Source organism: Eucyclogobius newberryi, unplaced genomic scaffold (assembly GCF_026437365.1).
Source record: "Eucyclogobius newberryi isolate DKJ021-1_F unplaced genomic scaffold, fEucNew1.0.hap1 SCAF_14, whole genome shotgun sequence".
In the NCBI taxonomy this organism is placed as follows: domain Eukaryota; kingdom Metazoa; phylum Chordata; class Actinopteri; order Gobiiformes; family Gobiidae; genus Eucyclogobius; species Eucyclogobius newberryi.
In genome coordinates this window covers 13311621-13325342 of record NW_027315768.1, presented here as the reverse complement: position 1 = coordinate 13325342, position 13722 = coordinate 13311621, and the positions used below count along the sequence as shown (strand labels likewise).

Genomic DNA, 13722 nt, shown 5'->3' with positions numbered 1-13722 from the left:
TGAATTAAGTTTGGTGAACAATCCTCTCACAATAATGGTAATATTAAAATGTGATATTGTGACTTTTTACAAGAAATAAAATGTAAAATAATGATCAACCTATGTCATGCTTTCACGTTAATTACCCAGATAATAAACATAATCTTCTTCCTTGTTTCTCCAGCGCAGCTCCAACTCTCCCACAGACCGTGCCCTCTCCTTCCCTGCTCCTTGTTGTTGTGTTGATCACCTGTCTTGAGGTTAATTTGCTGTGAGTGGCTTTGCGGTGTGGCGAGCCTTGGCCAGGACACATACCATAATGAGCAGGTGGAGCTGGGGGACGCGTGCCCCTCCGCGTGTCCGGGGAGGGCTGCTCTAATAAGGGCCTTAAAAGCCACAACTGTCCAGCCCCTGCACGCGGCCCCCAGCTGTTCCCGCTGTCAGTGCGCCGTGATTCCCCGCGACAGAGGACACATCACCGCAGGGGTTACGTAAGCGTCACATTAGTCAGCCTGCTTAATTAACAACCACGTATAGATAAAGGTCTGGTGGTCAGAAGTCGGGCTGCACAGTATAATACAACGGAATCAATAACGCAATTATCTAATTGCAAACGCTGCACTTATTACAGTAATAAGTGCTCTTTGAAAACTCTTTGAAAACTGGATTTCTTGTATTTCTATGGAAGAAAGAAATCCTGTAATTCGAAGTGGGTAATGTATTTAAAGTTTGATAATATTGTGAATATTGTTTTGAATATATGCAAACTTTGAATATAGAGTATATCGTTTAGAGTGAAAATGCAACAAAAAGTAGTAAAATAAGGTGTGTTGTAGACTTTAAAGTGTATGAGGTGATATTTCTGCAGTTCTTTGATTCATTTGACAGACATTTAGCATTTGTCTGATAGTTAAACCTCAACTAATACGTAACGGGATACTCCAAAAATATATCAAGACTTTCATTTTGGCCCCGTCCTACCTACAATTTAGACCAAACTTCTGAAAATCCATGTGATCACTGTGTATATACTGCAGTTTCAACCTTCACCTCAAATGTTAAAGGGGGCAGACAAATAATGCTAAATCAACCTTTATGAGCTTTTTTATAGAGTATATAGATTGATTCATGCATGTTTGAGTCTTGCATTGGACAACATTTGGAGCTCGCCTACTCAGAAAATATCTGTTTTCACCTACCCGCCCACCTATCCCCGCCCACTTCTCTATACTAACTTGTATTTATTCAAAACACTTTAGAATCTGTTATACATGTAAGCTTGAGACATGGTGCGTAGCCATTTCTCAACGATAAAAGCATGAAAATGAAAATCTGCGGCTTGTTACAGTGACGTGACACGATAAAGAGGCGGGGCTTAACAGTTCTGCCGTTTTGAACAGGAAGTCAATGGTCCAATTTCTTTTGCAAAGCCATTTACAATCACTGTTGCACTTTACAATGACAAAAATGTAAAATAATGATGTTCTGTGCGATACAGTTGATTACTAAGTGGTAGACGAAAAGTACAACACGTCTCCTTTAACGCTCTTGGACGGGTTTAAAACATAAATCGCAATCCTGAAATACCACAATCACAATTTTGCAGCACCAATAAAAAGCCGTACACTTTTATTTTGATGTATTGATGGATATTGCGACGTGACATGCGGCAAACAACATATAAATAAGTTAGGGGCCATCTTAAATGCGTTCCCATGAAATTTTCAGTGCCACTGTAATATAAGCCACTATACCTGTCATGAATCCCAAATAACCTTGGCTCTCTCCTCTTAGTCGAGCGCACTTGTGCCTCATTCCTTATTACTGGCCTGACAAGGAAATGTTTACCCATCCGACAGGAGACACGCCATTTCAGAGTCGGAAAAAGGCAATTTCACCTGACTGGAGCGGCGCGCGATGTCCCCCGTAGCCTTGCTGACTGTAATTTTGTTGTCATTTTGTGTGCGCTGATCATATCATTGAAGTGACAGAGCTGGGCATTAGGCAGAGTCCCTAAGCTGGTGCTCACTTTCAGGCTTTTTCTCTCCTTGTCATTCACATTGATTAGATTAGACCCAGGTGGCGCGCAGATTCCTTTGGCACAAAACAATGAAAAGAGATGACCATGTGACTTGTGAAGAGCGCGCAGGCTTTTAACGTGTCCTAGAAAAAAGGAGGAAAAGGGAAGATTACCTTTGAGTAATAATGAATATGTCACCTTTAAACTTGAGAGTCTGATAAAAATGTGTAGCGATTACAATCCAACTTTATTAGTCAGTATAAAACAGTTCTAACTTCAGGTAAGGTGGCACACAGTCACCGGGTTCTTGATTTAGTTTATCACTCCATATTTCTCACAAGTGCTAAAGCTCCGGACGTTTGTTTATTGTGTGAACTCTGAACAGAATCCTATACTTCTGAAACATATACCTGTACTATACCTGTTAAAAAGAATGCAATTAACGTGCGTTGTGTCTTAATAAACTCTCAACAAACAAAGGAAAATGTCTCACGGTCGTTATTATGTTACTTGTAAAAACTGTAGGAGTCACATGTGTACAGTTGCATATATACACGTACATTCTAAATACCTGCATAAGTATAATTAGCATGTGATGATTATTCGATTTGATGATTGTGATTATTGTATTGATTATAGTTTGATCGTTTAAGAAGCAAAAATTGTATTATTTCAGTTTGGTTTATACTCCTTAATGTGGCTGTTTGGGCTAATTTATGTAGACGTGGATTATTAACTTGACTGATTTAATTTTATAAAGCTGGTCCAATGAGGAACAATGATGTATTTGAATGAGAGGAAATTAGATTTAAATGTAAGAGTCAAATGTAGGCTGCAAAAATGAATTTAAATATTCTCTTTAAAAGACTAATGTCACTTTATTTGGTTGATAATGTTTTCAAAAAATCTCAATGTACAATAGAAATGATCGTTTGACTAATCGAAACAATAATTGCTGACTAATAAAATAAAAATTTGTTGCAGCCCCAAAAAGTTCATTACCGGTGACATTTGATTCTACATATATTTTTTTTTATGTAAATATACAGCTGTTTAAAGCCTTAATAACATTACAACGCAGTCTGTACACTGACTTGTCAAGCACATTGCTGAATTGCTGAATCCATTGTGCATCCGTGAATGATTAAGACATTTTTGGCGAGGTGTCAAGCCCGTGTCCAGTTAAACAGGGCTCTTCGTGGGAGGCCCCTGCTTTAACTCAGCTGCTCAGAAGAGAAAAGAACAAAAAAAGAGGTTGGTTGAGAGCAGGAGGTCAAGTCCCTAACCTCAGCCCTCCCTTTCCCCTTCCTCTCTCTCCTCCCAGTGGGACAGGCCTGACCACATGGCACACTCACCTCCCACCACAGTCCGCTCTCCACAACTGCAGCCGCCGATCGAGGCGCACGAGGCTGATCTTTGTGACAAACTATAGGGACACCTGGAGAGTGGCTGCTGCTGCCGCTGCACGCCTCATTCAACAATTGGTTATCTGCGGAGAGAGAGAGAGGGAGAGAGAGAGGCGGGCCAAACGCTTATTAAAGATCAGCGATGGTGGAAGTGGAGCATAATCCTGTAATGAGGAGGAAAGGAGAGAGCGCGCAGTGGCCGCAGACAAGCCCGAGCATGCTTTACAGAAATAGATGCTGGACCCTATAGCCCCTTCTGTAATGACCCCTCTTGTTAGCTCGGCGAGGCGGTTCATTAAGTTGCAAGGCAGGAGCTGTATGGAGATCTGCCATGCAAAAAAAAACACAAAAAATATACTCAATATATGGCTACCTTCAAAAGTATGGAAAGAAGTTGTAAACACTAAAATGCACATTGAAGAAAACTGCAAATAAACTGGTAAATGTGACTTTTGTTGTACATAAGCATGGGTGGAAAGTACAAATGTAAAAGTATTGTATTTTAGTCAAATTGTTAGGTATCTGCACTTAAGTACATTTTACAGTAGATACTTAAAGCATTATATTGCATAATATTTTATGTTCAAGTCCAGGCTTTGAGCAAAAAAAAAAGGCTGTGTAGAAAAAAAAAAATACATTCAGTCGCTTTTGTTCACCAAAAATCAGGATACTTCCTTATCAATATCACAATTTGACACTTTAATACGTAGTTAAAAAAAATCTGTGAAATACTTTTTAAATGGGTACTTCTATACTTTAACTTATTTTTTATGTGACACTTTTTGCTCCTGTATTTTAAGTCACAAAATTGAGTACTTCTTCCACCATTGTGCATAAGTGGAATGATATGATGTCTTCTGATAAAACTGTTGAATTGTGACCGATATTTTGGTCTGATGTTTGTACTTTTACCATATTCACTACAAGCTTTAATAATATTTGATACACTTTGGCCGACCTGCTGCCTAAAAAACACACATAAAGCTTTATTTGAACCCTTCAATGCAAAGAGGGCACTGCATGAAACAAACAAACGGATTACGCTGCTCTCTTATGCTTGTGGTAAAACAGAGCTGTGGGTGCATTTGTAGTCAATTTAAATCACATAATTTGAGGAACATGATCTAAACTGACCCTATATCAGCCCAAAAATATTGGCAGAGCTTATTGGCCATCGGCTTTATTGGTTTCTAAACAATCAGACATGAAAAAAATACCACACTTATTATATATTTACACTTCTGTTTTAATATTATGTCTTCAAGTAGATATTACTTCTCCAAAATTCTCCATAATTTAGGAGGTGTTAAACAAATAAAAGTAATTTCGTTTTCATTTCAATAACGGCTTTTTACAGTCTTTTTGTAGCCAAAGGCCACACATTCCTACAAGACTGTGGTGAATGCTTTACCTGTGAACTGCATGTGTTACCTTGGTCATAATCACCTTGTTAAAGCTGAACGCAGAGTGGAGCTAAAGCCTGCACAGAGCACCACGTCCAGGCCATTTCACCTTCATCTGCAAGACAGAAACAGATTTCTTATTAATGAAAATAATGCATTCATGTATTTTTTTCCACATTTTCACCCACACATTTTACCCCCAAATTTTTAAAGTATTAGCTCAAATCAGAGGAATAGCCCACGCTGGCAAGATACAATTTTCCAATCATCTGCAAGAAACAAGCATTTTTCTTTTAATTCCTTTATTTTTTGTGTATTTTCCCACATTTTAGCCACACTCTCACCCCCAAATCTGCAAAGAATTATCTCAAACAAAGTACTCTGAGAAGAATAGCCCGCGCTTGTGTGAGATGTGTCCTGCTCCCGGTGCCATGCTTCAGAATCAAATATTTAGCAGCCCTGGGACTGATAAACACATCTTCAGAGGGACGCTATGATTTCACGCTATATCACAAACATTTTAAGGCATCAGATGCACTGCCTGTCACGGCCTGTCATTCTTGGTGCGTGAATAATACATCCTGGCTGCTACCGCGGACATCCTTTGGCACTCATGGCGCATGAATAGGTAAATAACAGGAATAAATAGGTAAATAACGCACTTTCGTTATTGCTTTTATTTTTCTTGAGCTGGAATAAATTAAGAAAAGGTTTAAAAATAAGCGTGTCAAGCTATAAACAAAGGCTCACAGCGCTGGTCTAATTAAGAGCTGTCTAATTAAATTATAACCTTGAGCTAACCAATGGCGTGGCTCGTTTCATTAAAGCGGGCAGAGTGATGGAGAGAAAACGCGTCCTGATTGCGCGATGGTGTCAATTGGCTAATTTGCCTCGTGCGCTGGAAGTCGTGGCGGGGCGTTTTGCGCGCGTGAGACCGGGAGAGACGGTGGTACGGTTCAGCTCACAGTGGCTTCTTCCGGAGCCATGCAGGTGGAGAATTGCTTGTCACCAGCAGCGAGTGGTCTCTCCAAGAAATGTATGAATGTGGGCAGTGCCTTCTCGAGCTCGGATGGATCAGAGCTTCCGCTGCAGCAGGACCATCCTCTTCTCTCTGCGAGTGACAACCTGGAGAGAAGAAGTTCACCTCTGAAAAAAAACTCCAGGGAGATGACGAATCAGTCAGAGGCAGACAATTTCCCCGACTCCAAGGACGCGCCGGGGGACGTCCAGAGGGGAAAACTCTCTCCCACTCTTCACTTCGATGGGTCTGCGGCTGAAAGGTGCATCTTTTCTCCGACGCAGCCGCAGCCAGTCTCCGCCAGTGCCATGTTCCCGTACGCCAGTCAGCACGCGCCTCCCGCCTTCTCCATCGGCAGCCCCGGCCGCTACATGGCCCACCACCCGGTCATCGCCAACGGAGCGTACAACAGCCTGTCGCAGGGCTACCCGGCCGCGGGATACCCGTACGCGCAGCAGTACGGCCACGCGTACCAGGGAGGCGCGTTTTACCAGTTCTCGTCCGCCGCGCAGGGGCTGGTGCCCGGCAAGGCGCAGGTTTATCTGTGCAACAGGGCCTTGTGGCTCAAGTTCCACAGGCACCAGACCGAGATGATCATCACCAAGCAGGGCCGGTGAGTGCGCCTTTTTATGCTTTTATATGTTTGAATTTATCCAGATATTAAACCTCCACTTTTAACGCAAAGGAACAAATACGCGCAACATTGTTTTTTGTTTGGATAGGCTGATTTAATTTAATTTTATTTTATTTTTGTTGAGCATTATTAGAGATGTGCTTTTAAACAATAACCAAAAGTTTGGTGTAAAATATAAAATCTCTTAAATCACTTCACAGGTGCGTTTGTATTTGAAAGTTAAATTGCAAAAACAGTTATTTCCGTTTTGAAACACAATCAAACATTTATCTTTTTGTTACAATCAATAAAAATACATTTAGAGTGGATTTTTATCAAGGAGAGATGGAATCATATTTTGATAGTAGTAAAAACACATTTGGCTTTTGAAAAACCGTAAGCCATCAATTATAGTCTACTTTTTAAATCTGCTTTTGTAAATGAACTCGTTCCTCTTGTGCCCGCAGACGAATGTTCCCCTTTTTGAGTTTTAACATCTCGGGCCTGGATCCCACTGCTCACTACAACATCTTTGTGGACGTGATTCTCGCGGATCCAAATCACTGGCGCTTTCAGGGCGGGAAGTGGGTCCCGTGCGGCAAAGCGGACACGAATATCGTTGGTAGGAATTTAGCGGCATATTATGTTTTTGTTCATTTTAGACTGTATTCTTTTTCTTTCCATTTTCAACTAAAATGTTAACTATAATAACAGTATATTTTTCTGTTATCTCTTCCTCCAGGGAACAGAGTTTACATGCATCCAGACTCACCAAACACCGGCGCTCACTGGATGCGCCAAGAAATCTCTTTTGGAAAACTAAAGCTCACTAATAATAAAGGCGCCTCCAACAACACGGGCCAGGTACAAATAACGCCCTCTGTTTTCAGAAAGCTTTAGCCTTTTCAATAACGTCTCTAGTGTTTTTGTTGTTTTTGTTGTTGTTGCACGATTCACCTGTGGCACGGGCCGTGAGGTGTGCAAAATGTCAAAATGCAACAGATTAGGCTCATGAAAAAACCTTTTGTCTTTTAAAATAAATGCTACTGTGCCAGTTTAGAACTAAAATTAGGTTAAATCTACAATAATGATTAGTTCACTAAATCTAAATCTCAATTTTCAATAACAGTTAGCCTATCTAAATTTACAAAAATGGTTAGCTTAGAAGCCTAAATAAAATTATAACATGCTAACGTTAGCTAAATGTACATTAATGGTATATTTTGTTTTAAAACGTATAGCCGATTATTCATATACGTTTTTATCCTTCTCGTTTTAATTGATGCTTGTGCGTAAAAGCGTATCAAAAATGTTGGACAAATGAATTGCCTTCAGGTCTTTGTTCATTTATATAAAGCGCTATCATCACAAGACAAAAACGACTCATTTCATGGACATTTGTTCTCATTCTTGCTGGTGTAAGAAGTGTTAGTGCGCCTGGAGCGCCTGGAGCGCGTGTGGCGCATGTGGCGCGTGTGGCGCGCCGTGCGTAATGAGCTTGCTGCAGGTTGCGTGTCGTGTCTGTGTAAACGGGGTGTAACTCGCGCTTGTGCGTGTGCTGCAGATGGTGGTGCTCCAGTCTCTGCACAAGTACCAGCCGCGACTACACGTGGTGGAAGTGAACGAGGACGGCACGGAGGACACGAGCCAGCCAGGCCGCGTGCAGACGTTCACCTTCACCGAGACGCAGTTCATCGCGGTGACGGCGTACCAGAACACAGACGTACGAGCCCCGCGTTCACTCTCACGGAACATTTATATATTTGTTTGTAATAATAAACTTCATTGTTACATTGTGTCAAACAATAATGCGTTTCATATATTTAATCTCAACTGTCAATGAACCGGTGTGTTGTCTTTGACAGATCACGCAACTAAAGATTGACCACAACCCTTTTGCCAAGGGATTTCGGGACAACTATGACACGTAAGGTTTATTTATTGTTTTGCAATAAATCACGTCATAAGTGGTGACGTTTTGAAAATGAATTAAGAACAAATAAAACAAGGCTTAATATTAGTGAGCATGGCCATAGTGTGTTATAGAAAGTAGCTTAAAGGCCTACTACATCTAACTGCAGTTAGAGTCTATATGTCCATTTGGACGAGTGTATGATAAATCTGTCTCCGGACTGCTGAGTCCAGTGCTGAAGGTGAAAGTGTTTAGATGAACTTTTGTACTTGTGCTCTCTGAGCTGTTTGTTTGTCCTTGCAGGGTGTACACAGGCTGCGACATCGACCGCCTCACTCCGTCTCCGGGTGACTCTCCGCGTTCACAGATCGTGCCGGGCGCGAGATACGCCATGCCCAGCTCCTTCCTGCAGGACCAGTTTGTCAGCACTTATGCCAAATCTCGTTTTCACCCTGGCGTGGGGGCCGGGCCTGGCACGGAGCGCAGCGTCCCACTCGGCAACAGCTTGCTGTCCCCGCAGCAAAGCGAGGAGCCCCCTGTTGCCACCCCCCCGCAGCGCTGGTTTGTCACCCCTGCCAACAACCGACTGGACTTCGGTGCCTCGGCATACGACGCGGCGGATTTTGCCGGTAACGCGGCCACCTTGCTGTCGTACGCAGCGGCCGGAGTGAAGGCCCTCCCGCTGTCCACTGCGGGCTGCTCCAACCGGCCTCTGGGTTATTACGCGGACCCTTCAGGATGGGGAGGACGCACTCCGCCGCAGTACAAGACCAGCTCAGTTTTCTCTTGTTGGCCGGCTAACTCTCTGAGCAGAGGGGTCAACTACCTGTCCGAGGAAGGCGCGGACTCAGTGGCCACGGAAAGATCTCCCATAGGAGCCTCCGAGGAGCCCAAACCAAAAGACATATCCGAGTCCAACTGGATAGAGACGCCCTCCTCCATTAAATCCATGGACTCCAGTGATTCTGGGATCTTTGAACAGGCCAAAAGACGGAGGATCTCACCGTCTGCCACCCCTGTCCCAGAGACAGTGTCCCCGCTCAAGTCTGAGTGCGACAAAACCTGTACAAAGGACATTGGCTACTACAGCTTTTACCCGCACAGCTAAGACCAACATCCATCCACCCATCTATCTATCTACCTACCTATCTAGACTGTACAAACACGGCACTGGACGCTGCTCTGCGCGGTTCTTGGCCAAAGTGTACATTCTTCCACTTCTGTGTGTCTCCTCAGTGCTGCTGCTGCTGCTGCTGCTGCTGCTGCTGCTGCTGCTGTGACGTCTTGTGTCGACACCGTTGAGTCTCAACACTGTAATAAATATGAATAAACTGTATATAGCATCTGGCCATATAGTGATGGATGTACAGATAGCGCTCTTCTGTTCAGTAGCCAACTGTTAGTCCAATGAGATAAGATGTTCCTGTGTAGCATATCTACTCCTTTATGGGCAAATCTGTATTTTGTACTCTATGAAAGCTGTAGGCACCCAAAGGCGTTATTTATCTCTGTTATAACTGTATGATACGTGTGTGTAAACTATACTGTAGGCTTAGGCTCCTTTAGTTCCTTGAGTTTGGGCGTTATTTTTCATAGCCTGTATGCTGCTGCTGTGGACATCTCTGTATCTGCTGTAATGTGCTGTAAAACAGAATAAAAACGTTTTGAAATCGAGAAATGCCCTTATCAAAATATAGAAAATATAGGTTATAATATCATCTTATATGTAGTTGCCAGCCTCCAGTTAGGTGAGAACGTTGAACATTAAATGGTAGATGCATGGGCCTGTTTTGTTTTGTTCGCTCGCGTGGCGGAGGCAGAAATGGGCGTGCGCGTTTGTTATGCGTTTCTGATTGGACGAAAACATTGGGCAGGCGGAAGCAGCATGTAAACGAAAAAATATAGGTCTTAACAAAATGAGTATAACATTTTCATTTTAACGTGATGTATAGGCCCAGCCCTCATGTCTCGTGCTGATTTGACCCGCGTTGTGTGTGTATGGTTTACTTGTTGTTTGTGTGTGTGTGTGTGTGTGTGTGTGTGTGTGTTTGATTGAGTAGTCTGGCGTCTCTTGGGTGCTGTTCATACTGTAATACTTAAGAATACTTTTTCTCCCCCAAATATAGTTCACGCATAATCCATTTGTCGTCAAAATGATGTTAAGAAAGCCCACCGTTTTAATTCTTCTTTATCCCAGCTGTTAAATATTTTTTTCTCGTTTAGACTATAGGCTACGTCATCATATTTATTGGTTTGGCAATTGTGTAATCAAACTGTGCAATTAATCCGCGCTCTCTGTAGGCCTGTTGACCTGAACAGGAATCATGCATGTGGTCTTATGGCTTTTAAATGCTGCATCATATTTAAAACCATATAAGGCCATGTTACTTAAATAAAATATTCAAAATGTATGATTAAAAAAAATAATCTAATAAATTAAGATAAAACATGACTCTGTACAGCCTGTAATCCCTTTAACAACCAGCAGATAGCGCCATATGGACGTGGCTTTGGTGCTACAGGCCTCTTGTCTCACCTACTTGATGTTCAGCACGTAAAATAGGTCGGGCATCTCTGTTTACTCCTATTTCTGAATGAAAATGAATATGATGCGATGCTTATATTTTATGTCCAACAAGAGCCGTACTGTGAATGCAACAGAGCGACAGAAAGCGTGCGTGAAGGCCTTTCCACAGCAGGTGGCGGCGCATCACAGAAACACCAAGCTTCTTCACCAACCACCCTCAAGTAACTCAAGGAAAAACGTGTTAAGTTATTAAATTGACCTAGAAAATTGAATAAATTGTACTGAGGAGGCAAGGCCTGGCCCCAGAGAAGCCACTTTCATTACATGTTAGCTCGTTAAACTCACTGTAATAGTTTTCCCCCTCAAATACAACATGTTGATTGTCATCTTCAGCCCTATTTCACCTTAGTCCTATTAACAACTTACCACAACCTCGTGATATAATCTTCGTTTTACATTTCTTGAATTTGTTGTAGGAGTAAAGGTGGTTAGTTCAAAATGGTTCAAAATGGCCACAAAAACAACTGAACAAACGCTGTAATGCGTCTTGTGCGCTGGTGTTGATTACATAAGCCCTTTTACCTCTGTCAGTAACAAAGGCTAAAGCTCTCGAGCCTGACCAGTGCACTAAGCTCACAGAGAAGCTGCACCGGTGAGAGGACGCGCCGCGGCGGAGGATCAGCGCGCACCACACCGACAGAGGCGTGCGCTGTGCCCGCTGTGCGCCAGCTCCGTGCCCGCTACGCCTCACGAGAAGCACCGCTGCGGGACACATGGAGGCGGATGGCAAGGAGCTGTTCGTCCCGACAGAGCCTCTATTGCCGATGGTAATGTCATTTGACTTTCAGAACGAATGCAGTTAGCGCGCAATTTGCTGGTTTAATTATAGTTTACGCGTCCAGGCTGTTGCGGTTCAATGTGACGCGTGGACCTGCCAGAGCCTGACCACTGCTTTCTCCAGATGTAATGCTTTATTTGTGACAGATTGCGGTTTACTATTAGCTCAGCAATTTTGAATTGTATATTTGAATAATTGATCATCAATGTATGCTCTACTTTTAAACGTCTGTATGTTGTATTTCTGCCACAGCGTGTTTTGTTTAGTCACAAAGGAATTCTGAAACAAAAAAGCAAGTTGTTTCGGGATATCTATTAATTTCTGCTTTATAAATACATTTTGATTTGATTTAAAGATTGACTCTACCCCACGTGGCCTAATACGCATGCGATATGTGTTTAATATGTGTGTGAGGGATCGGTGGCGGTTGAAAGGGCCAATGGGGCAGATTGGCAGCCTTGTCTACCCCAGAACAGCTGAGGCTACAAAAGTCTTACCACCTCTTAGTGTGAGGTGAATAGTGACTGTAGTATGAATATTAAGAGAAATAGAAATGTTTTAACTGAAGAAGGACTCAATGACTGGACTAGACCAGACAACTGGACAAATGAGAAGCCTATTTCTGTGGTGTTTGAATATAAGCTTATGGAATGGTTATTTGCGATCATCATATTGATGGGGAAGAAGAGTTATAACAGGACCAAGTATGAAGAGCTGAGGATATTTTGCTTCCCACACAAGACTGATGATTCTTGTTGTTCACTTGTTTCTTTAACACGTTTTTCAAGAGCTCCAATTTTAAGACTTTTCCATAGTTGATAGCAAAAACGCTTCAAGCTTAGTCCAGTTTACTTATTTTTAAAACCTTTTTGGCGTAACACCTGGAAGAATGAGATAGGTATCCACCTCAGAAGCCTCAGCCGGCCTCACTGACCTGTTATCCCGGGCCCCACAGTCTTAGGGGTCCAGAATTGGACCCTTTTCCTGTTCATTTATTTTAGAAAGGGGACACAAGTACCCCGGGCCCACACATTTCTGTTTTGGATAGTAGGACCTGTTGGGGTTAGTGTGCGAGTTCTGATTGGAATTCTATATTCTATTCAGGCTGCGACAATGTGTTGCGTTCACGTTGTAGAATTGGATTATTTCACACTGGGCTTGTTTAAGCAGCTTCACCTGTAATGTTGGCGAGAGCAGGCGGCTGAAGCCGAGGGGCGGAGAGACAGACGGGAATCTCCTAAAATCAAGTTGAATGCTCCTCGAGTCCAAGAACAGAGAGGCGACCTCAGATCATGCACGTTATTGGGAAAGGATGGATCTCTCGTTGGCACAAAATAAAACTAAATTAGATGTTGTGAATGTTTCTGTCTCCCTCACACTCCACGGACTGACACGTACGTAACCCAAGCAAAAAACAATGATCTAACAATAAAGTTTATGCTTGGAAACCAAGCACAATAAGATCATATATTACTTTTGCTGTCTATATTGTACAACAGCCTGGGCCTGTACTTTGGACCATCTGTGATGATATAAATGAAGATAGATGAGATGAAGAAAAAGGAGGAGGAACTGCAGTTCGTCTCATTTTTGATCAAAACAGATTGGGTCCAATCAGCTGTCATGCACTGTCTTCATGAATTTAGGCTTTGTAGTGCATGAAGGCGCTGCAGTTGCTTTTCACCAGCTGTACAGCCCTGCAAGGTGCTTTAAGGCGCCTTGATCTCATCTTGATCTCACAATAGTACAGCGAAACAAGTGTCGTAGGACTGTCCTTCATCCGCCTTCTTTGCCTTGCTCTGCTTAAACAAGCCTAATCTTAGATGGTGGACTGGGGCCTATGTAACACAATGGGAGATACAGTTTGTGAAAGAAATATCCAAAATAGAAATCTACAAGTGAAGAACCTTCTCATTATTTGTTAGGGATTGGTTTCACAAACATACTAGGCTTGTTACTTTAGAGGTGAATAATGTCATCACTTTCTGCAGCTGTTGTGAAAACAC

General features: G+C 42.6%; 1 protein-coding gene across 1 annotated transcript in view; it reads left to right on the top strand.

Moving 5' to 3' along the window:
* Positions 1–5728: 5728 nt before the first annotated feature.
* The window catches only part of LOC140359260 (sodium-driven chloride bicarbonate exchanger-like), a 41591-nt gene continuing 33597 nt past the window's right edge, over positions 5729–13722 (top strand). The window contains exons 1-10 of the mRNA XM_072444118.1: positions 5729–6439; positions 6907–7061; positions 7182–7303; positions 8004–8162; positions 8305–8366; positions 8655–9454; positions 10814–10905; positions 10991–11099; positions 11355–11365; positions 11538–11705. Coding sequence (XP_072300219.1) covers positions 5793–6439; positions 6907–7061; positions 7182–7303; positions 8004–8162; positions 8305–8366; positions 8655–9454; positions 10814–10905; positions 10991–11099; positions 11355–11365; positions 11538–11705 — 2325 coding nt within the window. The 5' untranslated portion in view covers positions 5729–5792. The remainder of the gene's footprint in view (positions 6440–6906; positions 7062–7181; positions 7304–8003; positions 8163–8304; positions 8367–8654; positions 9455–10813; positions 10906–10990; positions 11100–11354; positions 11366–11537; positions 11706–13722) is intronic.